Source organism: Myodes glareolus, chromosome 7, assembly GCF_982192425.1.
Source record: "Myodes glareolus chromosome 7, mMyoGla1.1, whole genome shotgun sequence".
Classification (NCBI taxonomy): Eukaryota; Metazoa; Chordata; class Mammalia; order Rodentia; family Cricetidae; genus Myodes; species Myodes glareolus.
Window position 1 is genome coordinate 23120718 of NC_142032.1, and position 10602 is coordinate 23131319.

At 38.6% G+C, this 10602-nt stretch overlaps 1 protein-coding gene across 2 annotated transcripts; it reads left to right on the forward strand.

The window, feature by feature from the left end:
- The first annotated feature begins 3664 nt into the window (after window positions 1-3664).
- On the forward strand, window positions 3665-4902 carry LOC148121322 (ras-related protein Rab-18-like). 2 transcript variants are annotated; one of them, XM_087907925.1, is made up of 2 exons: window positions 3665-4130; window positions 4198-4902. In XM_087907925.1, exons 1-2 carry the CDS (start codon window positions 3746-3748, stop codon window positions 4401-4403), a joined length of 591 nt encoding a protein of 196 aa, XP_087764051.1. In that variant the 5' UTR covers window positions 3665-3745; the 3' UTR covers window positions 4404-4902. The 2 variants fall into 2 exon arrangements, with proteins under 2 accessions (XP_087764051.1, XP_087764050.1); XM_087907924.1 differs by having other exon boundaries at window positions 3673-4884.
- The last annotated feature ends 5700 nt before the right edge of the window (window positions 4903-10602 follow it).

The window sequence follows — 10602 nt, forward strand, 5'->3', positions numbered from 1 at the left end:
TATATAAGTCTCACAGATCCTTGGGCACTAGACCCATAATATCAAGTTTCTATTCCCTGTTGAGAAAGATGTAGGAAGAGGCCATTAGTTTGTTGCCAGCTGATTAGCACTGAAATAATCACACAGACACTGTATTAATTAAAACACTGCTTGGCCCATTAGCTCTAGCTTCTTGTTAGCTAGTTCTTACATATTAATTTAACCCATCTCCATTAATATGTGCATCACCATTAGGTTGTGGCCTACCAGCAAAATTTTAGCGCATCTGTCTCTGATGGTGACTCCATGGCTTCTTTCTGACTCTGCCTCCTTTCTCACAGCATTAGTTTAGTTTTCCCCACATAGCTCTGTTCCTCTGTAGCTCTGTTGTAGGCCCAAAGCAGTTTATTTATTCATTAATGGTAATCATAGCATACAAAGGGAAGTCCCACATCACCCCCCTTTTTCTGTTTAAATAGCAAAGGAAGGCTTTAACTTTAACATAGGAAAATTACATACAACAAAACGGGCATCAAGCAAGAATTACAGTTATAATATTTATAACTACTTTATCTTTTATCATAACTAAGGAAAACTATAACCATAAATTCTTCAAATCCAACAAAGACTCCAGAAGGATTCAATAATACCTAAGTTAACAGGAAGTGTATTGTAAACAACTTCCAAAACTCCAGAATTGACAGAGACATCTCTCTGCCTGGACAGTCACCCAAAGTTCTTCTGTAACCAAATATTACATCCATCTTCAGTCGACAGGCCCATAGTATCCAGCAGACTTTTCCATGAAGAAAATTTATGAGCAGTTTTTCAGTCACTTTCTCCTGTGCCCTTAAGAATGTCTAGCAGACTCATTGATGAAGCAGGAACCCCAAGGATTGTCTCACCTTTAAGCAAGTTCAGCAGTCATTTCTCTATGGGTCCTTCATGTTCAGTTTAGCAGTCGAGGCAGGAACAGTTTCTTGCCCAAATGACTAGCAAACTCCATAAGGAGCATTCAATGCCCATGTTCCTCTTGAAGTAATTGGTGCTGTGCTGTCAGGAGCATATGTGCCTCATTGTCATGAAAAGTCCCAAATTCTTAAACATTTTAAATACCATGTTCTGTAGTCTTTGAAAGGTTTAAAAAATGCCTATCCATCTTAAATACATCTCTGTACATCTAGAAAAACCTAACTAACATGACTACAAACTTGATTATTATAGATGACTATCTATTAACCTATATTTCTTAATTATACATTACATTTTAAATGAACTGCACAATCACAGTACCTTAATTTAGAGCAGAACTACATATATACAGTATAACAAAATTGGCCTTAAATTTGCATCAATAAATCAAGATCCGCACCAATGTGGATCTCTTTAACATATCCCCCTTTAAATGTAAACAAACATTTATAAACAAACATTTAGGGAATTTGGGTATAGTTTCTTTCCAAACTGTTTCTTGCTTTTTATTGGGCAAAGTAATTTTTTGAGGGATGTTCAAGGTGACCTTTCAGGGGATCTTGGTCCATCAAACCACAATAGCCTGGAATGAATCCACAGGTTCTCATCTTCTGGGAAAACAAAAGAAGAACCTGTTTTCCAAAGCGACATATCCATAGATTCAAATTCTAAAGTCAAGATATCTTTAAAGTATATATGTTGGCTTAACTTAGCAGTTTTCAGAATCAAATATCTCTCTGTGATCAAAAAATCCAAAGAAAACACAATAATATATATAATCTAGATTCTCTGTGTATATTCCATATTTACATGGCTTATTCTTTCTTTACTTCTTTTAATCTATGCCTGTTTGTATACTGTCTCTTTAAAGACTTTATCTTTTTGTAAAAAAAAACCATTTGCCTCTTTTTATAACTGTCTATATTCTTTTTCTTTTCTATCTCAAGCCCACGTACATTTATTCAACACTGTGACCCATTTAGAGGTCTTTTTTTCTGAATTAGTCTTTATTGTTTATTTATAACTATTTTCTGAACAGGATTGCTCATTAAAATGCTAAGTGCTTCTTAAGAATTCCAGCTGTGGCATTACTAGGTTATAAATTGTTCTGCCTGCTTGGTCCATAGAGTCCAGCATGGTAGAAGTCTATTCACCACCTCTGTAAGCCACACACATTACCCACTTCCAAGGATGCAACAGGTCTATGTCAAAACAGTAAGCAGTTTGTAACACACTGCTTACAAACTCCATTTAAATGCTCAGCCTCCTGAGAGAGCCAGAAGTCATGCTGGCAGCATGGCCCAGAAAGCTGGCATTTAAAGGCTGCATGGCTCTTTTTCTGCTACCATTGAGTCAAGAAAACTTCTCTTAAAGGAGTTACAGCATGCTACCAGCTTACAGCAAGAAACTGTGTTAAACTCTGCTCTCTAGTGTCTAGAAGTCCTTTCAAGCTTTCTCAGATTTTATGTGGATTTTGGTAGCACACATAGAAGCACCAATTGTTGAAGTAGTCACTTTTCTTAAAATTTTTCCCTCTGTGTAGAAAATTACCAGGGTCACATATCTCCAGGTTGGGGTATTCCTTGCTGTCATACGGAAGCAAGGACAGCAATATTATTATCATTGTTCCTTGCAATGACACACAGAAAAAATAATTTACAAAGAAATCATGAGGTAAAAATTCAATCTTCTGTTTCATAAAGGGATTAAGTGCAGACTTGTAGGGACATCTGTAATAGAGCATATAGAGAGCATGGAGGAATGTGAGGACAGTCGTGGTCAAAAGATTTATGACACGAGAGGGATCTTGGTGGGTCCCATGTTGGGTATGAGGCCATGACACATAAGGGACAGACAGATATGCCATGCAGAGAAAATTCAGGTAAAGAGAGTTTAATTAGTTGGTATTGGTAGGATATAGGATGGGAAAGAGGGTGAGGAGAGAGAAGAGAAAGAAAGAGAAAGAGAGAGAGGGCAGAGAGAGTAAAAAAGGGAAGGGGAGAGAGACAGAAAGCTGCCTCTTCAGAAGAACAATGGGAAGTGAGAGAAAAGTGAAGAAAGTGGGGATCAGTTTCCCTTGGCAGAAAGGGAAAGACTGGGAGTGGGCAGAGCTTTTCCATTAAAGGGTACTGCCCAGGAAGGCCAGCAAAATTATAACATTCCCATCTTCCTCTTATCATAAAAATGTGAACTGTTGGGTGTGGCGGGTTAAGGAAATAAGGACACTGAGTTTTCTGCTTCCTGCTGATTTGTCAGCATCGGGATCTTGGGGGACCTGAGAAAGATGGGATGCTGACCATTCCTGGGGTAAATGATAACTTCACTGTTATCCAGGCTTTGTGAAACTGTCCAGAGTCTCTTGGTCCTGACGAGGTGTTGGCAGAGCAAAGGACAAGGTTAAGTTTAGGAAGAAAAAAAAATTTAAGTCCTGGTGATTAAGGAGGATGTCAGGACCAGGAAAAGGTGGAACTACTTGGATTCTTAGGATTTGGTATTGAGGGAGGGGTCATCTGACCTGCTTAAGGTGAATTCTTCAAGTTGTCTCCTTGGGATTTACAAGAGTTGAGTTTGTGAAAACGTAAGATTTAAACATATACATTGTATAAACAACAGTATATTTATACCAGAAATGACTGTGACATATGTTTGTGTACAATGAAAATTATCTTTTAGGTAGAAAACGACCAAAGAGAATTTAAAAATCTTACGGCGGTGCGCATGCGCAGGCCGTCTTCGCCGACGCTGGGGAACGCTGACAGGGACGGAGGCTGTGTCCGAGTAGAGTGGGTGCAGGATGGACGAGGACTTGTTGACCACTCTGAAGATCCTCATTATCGGCGAGAGTGGGGTGGGCAAGTCCAGCCTGCTCCTGAGGTTCACAGATGACACCTTTGATCCAGAACTTGCTGCAACAATAGGTGTTGACTTTAAGGTGAAAACGATTTCAGTGGATGGAAATAAGGCTAAACTTGCAATATGGGATACAGCTGGTCAAGAGAGGTTCAGAACATTAACTCCCAGCTACTACAGAGGTGCACAGGGAGCTATATTAGTTTATGATGTCACAAGAAGAGACACCTTTGTTAAACTGGATAATTGGTTAAATGAATTGGAAACATACTGTACAAGAAATGACATAGTAAACATGCTAGTTGGAAATAAAATTGATAAGGAAAATCGTGAAGTTGATAGAAATGAAGGCCTGAAATTTGCACGCAAACATTCTATGTTGTTCATAGAGGCAAGTGCAAAAACCTGTGATGGTGTTCAGTGTGCCTTTGAGGAGCTTGTTGAAAAGATCATTCAGACACCTGGACTGTGGGAAAGTGAGAACCAGAACAAAGGAGTCAAGCTGTCACACAGGGAAGAGAGCCATGGAGGAGGAGCCTGTGGTGGTTACTGTTCTGTGCTATGAACTCTGGGGATCCGTTCTCTTGCATATGATCAGATAGTGACATCTTTCTGTATATAAACTGTTAACTGCTATTAGGGACTTTGCTGTTTGCACATAATTGTTTTTATCATGGCAGTGAGTATTTACAAGAAACCCCCTCATCGGCTTTCCCAGATGAAATGTTATGGTAAGCATGCACAGTTTGCAGTCTATAGGATTTTTTTTTTAATGTAACGTAAAATAGGTGTACCTTCATGAGTACATTTGATTTTATGATTTACATTTATCATGTCGTTTTTTTAAAAAAAATATCATCTAGGATGTGTTGCTGTAAGTCTGCTTTTGTTCTCCTTTTTGCTTAAATGCTCTGATCAATTACTGAATTACTTGGTATGCAGAACTAGAACCGTGGGAAGGTAAGCAGGTATCATCAAACCTATCCAGTTTCCCTTGAGGAATAATGAAGCATGATTCACAGCTTTTCTAGGATGTTTGAGAGTCTTAATACTAAGTAAAATTCTCAGTTCAGAATGGAACCCAGGCCAATTCATAATTAAATCTCTTTTTGTTCTGATGGAGCTTCCAAAATAGTATTGATAAGTTAAAGCCATTTGGTATTTTAATTTACTACAGTAGTTAGCTGTACTTTAATCCATTTTAATCCTGGAACTTTAATCCATTGCACACATTGGGTTCCTGATCCTTGGAATCATGTTTTAGTTATATGGCGTTTGGCAGGACGGCAGCAAGGCTTTCCCTCATTTGGGATTCAGAAGGACATCAACTATATACTGTAACTTCTTTAATACTTCCTCCACTTCTAAAACCTAACATCTTTTCCCACACCTGCTGGCAGTGTTTGTCCAGATGCCTTAACTGTAGCTTGTGTAATGACTATCTGTATCTTATGGCTTCCATAAATGGCTAATTACTATTCAAAAACCTATTTCTGTGTTTTGAAGGTGGGAGAGAAAATACTAAGTAATAATTTAAGAAAGGCCTATTGCTTCCAGATTCTGAATGTTGGGGAAATGCTATTGCAATGAGATTGTTGATAATTTACTGTAACAAGTAGCCAATAGTTTATTAAAAACCAACCTGTACAGAATAAACCTTTTCCACAGTATTCAGTTTTCTAAATCCTTGTTATAGTACAATGTTTTTTCACTCATACACTATTAAATTTACGTTGACCTATGCTATTTATGCTCCATAAGTAACAATGTACTTAGGCTGGTCACTGTATTATTCCTCATTAAGATTCTGATATTCATTTTTGCAGTTTATTCTCTATGTACAATGATAAATGATAAACATTTTTGTGTACCTTTGCAATATGTGTGTTAGTGGGTTTACTTCAGATTGGCTTTTTTCTGAACAGGGTGTTTCCATATGTGGAAACCACCTTACATTCTACATCATTTATACTTGGCAGTCTACATGTGGTTAGAGCTTTTATACATTCTGTATATTTTTATTAAATATGAGACTTTTGCTTCTATAATGTTAGAGAAAGGTAGCTCACAATACACTTATAATTTGGTCATGTTATTAAATTTTTGATTTATGTACATTTTGAATATGTCTTGACAAGACTTCTGCTTATTCTTTAAAAAAAATAAAATAAAATAAAATCTTGATATTGCAGTATAGTTAGTGGTATACTCTGGCAGAGCTAGATTAATAGCTTATCAGAATTTTATTGATTAGTGTTAAGACTATCAATGACAGCATAAAGAGAGAGAAATTTGATAATTTGCATTTGTACACCTTAAATCATTTTCTTATACTCTGACACATTTTTATCCTCAGACTTTTATAACTTGCAGGTACACTCCTTACTAACTTGCATGTGTATACCTTAAAACACCTTCTTGGTTTGAGCTTTGTATGTTAAGATACCTTTTATTTAGACATAGTAATGAAGTTATGCTGAAATCTGTTTTGTGAAGTTGTCATTTTTAAACTGGCAAAACCTCTCATCCATCAAATTGCATTGGAGTTTTACCTGAGTTATCGATTTTAAAATGATAGAAAACTTACTCGATTGGTTACATAGACAGCCATTTCCCAGCATTCTCCATGGTCATTGAGGGCAGTGTCTTAAGGGCAGCTTTTGCCTTCTGCTGTTAGCATGGGGCCTGCCAGGCTTTAGAAGGTCTTACAGTTTAGGAATCTATAGGGAGACAAGACTATCCAGGTCTGGGCAGCCAGGCAGTCATTCCAGTTTTCCTTTGGTCATGTCTGGAGATCTTTAGCAGTTTAGATGAAAGGCAGTTTTTTTCCAGTGATTAGTGCTTTCTTTTGAAGAGAATGGTGGATGGATGTTGTTCTGGGCCTGTCTTCTTTTTTCTTTTTTGTTTCAGTTAAGCTGTACTTTATTAAAATCAAAAATTTGTACTCTTGGAAAGTCACGCCACAGACTAGGAGAAATAGCTACAAATCATATATCTGATTGCAGACTTTTAGAATAAGTAACATTCAAAGCTCATTAATAAAATGACCTTTGAAAATAAGCAAAGTAAGTCAGGTGGGTGGTCCACATCTCTAATTCCATCATTTAGAAAGTGGAGGCAGGGAGGAATTCAAGGTCACCTTGAACTACACAGCCAGTACAGTGGTAGCCGAGGCTATATGAGAACCTGTCTCAAAACAAAAGCAAAATATTTGAATAAAAAATTTTCTGAAGATGATTTGAGAATGGAAAGGAAGCACTTTTCAAATATGGCCTTCTTCAATAGTTGGTGTAGAAGTGCCCATTAAGGTCACAATGAGGTTCTACTGTGCATCACTTAAAGTGGCTCAGACTGAAGAAGACCAGCCATGAGATACTGATGGAACAGAGACTTTCCACATCGATGCTGGGAGTGTAAAATTGCAGCAATCACTTTGGAAAACAGTTTCTGAGGCTCTTAAAAATTAAACATACACTGCCTGTATGATCTAGACATTGTACTCCTGGGAGTTTACCCCAAAGAAATGACAGTACAAGTCCTTGAAAAATCCTTCTGCATTAATATTCACAGCAGCATGTTTGTTACAGCCTCAAACTCTGAGCAGCTCAAGTTCCTGTTAACAGGTAAAGGTATAAGCAAGCAGTGTGCTGTCCATATGGGTAAGGCAACTTTTATACAAGAAAGGAGGTTGGCAATACTTGCTATATGAGAGTGGATGATGAGGAAGCCAATCTGTCTTTAAGGTCCCTTTCTCAGATGTATATGTGTCATCTCATCTGAGTCCCAGAGCAGCTGGGAGACATGGGAAATAGTCAACTGTTATGTGTCTCCTGCTATTAGAGGTTCTCAACCCATGGGCCACGACCCCCACATGAGTCACGTATCAGAAAGATATCCTGTATATCAGATATTTACATTATGACTCTCTTTTAATTTTTATTTTTCCATTCAATTATTTACACTTTCTTCCCTCCTCTCAATCCCCTCCCGCTCCCCCATACCCCCTCTTTTCTCTCCCGCCCTGCTTGAGAGAGGGCCGGGAATCCTGCCCTGTGGGAAGTCCAAGGCCCTCTCCCCTACATCCAGGCCTAGGGAGCTGTGCATCCATATAGACTAGGGTCCCAAAAAGCCAGAACATGCCATAAAAACAAGTCCCATTGCCTTTATCAATGACTTCTCAGTCAGCCGCCATCGTCAGCAACAATCAGAGTCCGATTTGATCACATGCTCATTCAGGCCCAGTCCAGCTGGATTTGGTGAGCTCCCATTAGAACAGGCACACTGCCTCAGTTGGTGGACCAACCCCTCACGGTTCTGACTTCCTTGCTCATCTTCTCCCTCCTTCTGCCTTTCAACTGGGCCTTGGGAGCACAGTCCGTTGCTCTGATGAGGGTCTCTGTCTCTATCTCCATCCGTTGCCGGATGAAAATTCTATGGTGATATTCGAGATAATCATCAACGTGATAGTGGGGCAAGGACAGTTCAGGCACCCTCTCCTTTGCTGTCCAAGGACCTAACTGGGGACATCCTATGGACACCTGGGATACCTTCTAGAGCCAAGTCTCTTGCCAACCCTAAAATGGATCCCTTACTGTGGGTATCTTCTTCCCTGCTCCTATATCCGCCCTTCCTCCACCTCCACTCTCCCAATCCCCCAAGCTCTTGCCAATCCTTACCTTCTCCCTTTCCTCTCCCATTCTCCCCTTCCCCCAAACTGACCCCCACCCCTGCCCCCATCCCAATGCCCCCAGATTTTGCCCTGCAATCTTGTTTGCTTCCAATTTCCAGGAGGATCTATATATGATTTTCTTTGAATTCACCGTGTTATTTGGCTTCTCTGGGCTTGTGAACTATGGGCTTAATGACTTTGGTTTATGGCTAGAGTCCACAAATGAATGAGTACATACCAAATTCATCTTTTTGGGTCTGGATTATCTCACTCAGGATAGTGTTTTCTATTTCCATCCATTTGCATGCAAAATTCAAGATGTCTTTTTTACTGCTGAGTAGTACTCTAATGTGTGTAAATTCCACACTTTCTTTATCCATTCTTCCATTGAGGGGCATCTAGGTTGTTTCCAGGTTCTTGCTATTACAAATAATGCTGCTATGAACATAGTTGAACAAATTCTTTTGAAATTCTTCTTTTGAGAATTCTATGTTTAGATCTATACCCCATTTTTAATTGGATTATTTGGTATTTTGATGTTTAATTTCTTGAGTTCTTTATATAATTTGGAGATCTGTCCTCTGTCTGATATGGGGTTAGTGAGGATCTTTTTTCCATTCAGTAAGCTGTCTATTTGTTTTATTGACTGTATCCTTTCCTTTACAGAAGCCTCTCAGTATCAGGAGGTCCTGTTTATTTATTGTTGCATTCAGTGTCTGTGTTGCTGGTGTTATATTTATGAAGTTTCCATACCCTGAAGGGTACTTCCCATTTTTTCTTCTATCAGGTTCAGTATGGTCAGATTAATATTGAGGTCTTTAATCCATTTGGACTTGAGTTTTGTGCATGGGGATAGACATGGATCTATTCCATTCTTGTACATGTTGACATCCAGTTATGCCAGCATTATTTGTAACAGATGCTTTTTCCCCCACTGTCTATTGTGGCTTCTTTTTTTGAATCAGGTGTTCATAGTTGTGTGGATTAATATCCAGGTCCTCAGTTCAATTCCACTGGTCAATCTGTCTGTTTTTATGCTAATATCAGGCTGATTTCATTACTGTAGCTATATAATAGAGTTTGAGGTCAGAGATGGTGATGTCTCTGGACATTCCTTTATGGTACAGGATTGTTTTAGCAATCCTGGGTTTTTTATTTTTGCATATGAAGTTGTTTATTCTTTCAATGTCTGTGAAGAATTGTGTTGAGATTTTGATGGGAATTACTTTGAATCTAGAGACTGCTGTTAGTAGGATTGCCATTTTTATTATGTTGACCCTACCTATCCAAGAGCATGAGAGATATTTCCATTTTCTGGTATCTTCTTCAATTTCTTTCTTTAAAGACTTAAAGTTCTTGTTGAAAAGGTCTTTTGTAACAGGAACAAGTGGGCCTGCTTTTCATCCTGGCTGCCTAGCTTGCTTACACCCAAAATAATCACACAGAAACTGTATTCATTCACACTGCCTAGCCCGTTAGTTCTAGACTCTTATTGACTCTCAAATCTTGATTTAATCCATTTCTAGTAACCTGTGTAGCACCGCGAGGTCATGGCTTACTGGGAAAGATGCTAACCAGCGTCAGCCTCAGGCAGGAGCTTCATGGCATTTGCCACTCTGCCCTTCTTCCCAGCATGCTGTTCTGTCTACTCCACCTATCTAAGTTCTGCCCCATCAAAAGGCCAAGGCAGTTTCTTTATTCAACCAATGAAAGCAACACATAGACAGAAGGGCCTCCTATATCCAGTCTTTCACTTCCTTAGTTAGTGTTACCCCAAGATATTTTATGCTATTTGTGAAGGGTGATATTTCTCTGATTTCTTTCTCAACTTCTTTATCAATTGCATATAGGAGGGCTACTGTTTTTTTTGAGTTGATCTTGTATCCTGCAACATAACTGAAGGTATTTATTATCTGTAAGAGTTCTCTGGTAGAGTTTTGGGGTCACTTATGTATACTGTCATAACATCTGAAATAGCAAAAGTTTGACTTCATCCTTTCCAATTTGTATCTCCTTGATTTCCTTTTATTGTTTTATTTTTCTAGTTAAAGTTTCAAGAACTATGTTGAATAGATATGAAGAGAGTGTACAGTATTGTTTTTTGCTAATTTTAGTGAAATCACTTTGAGTTC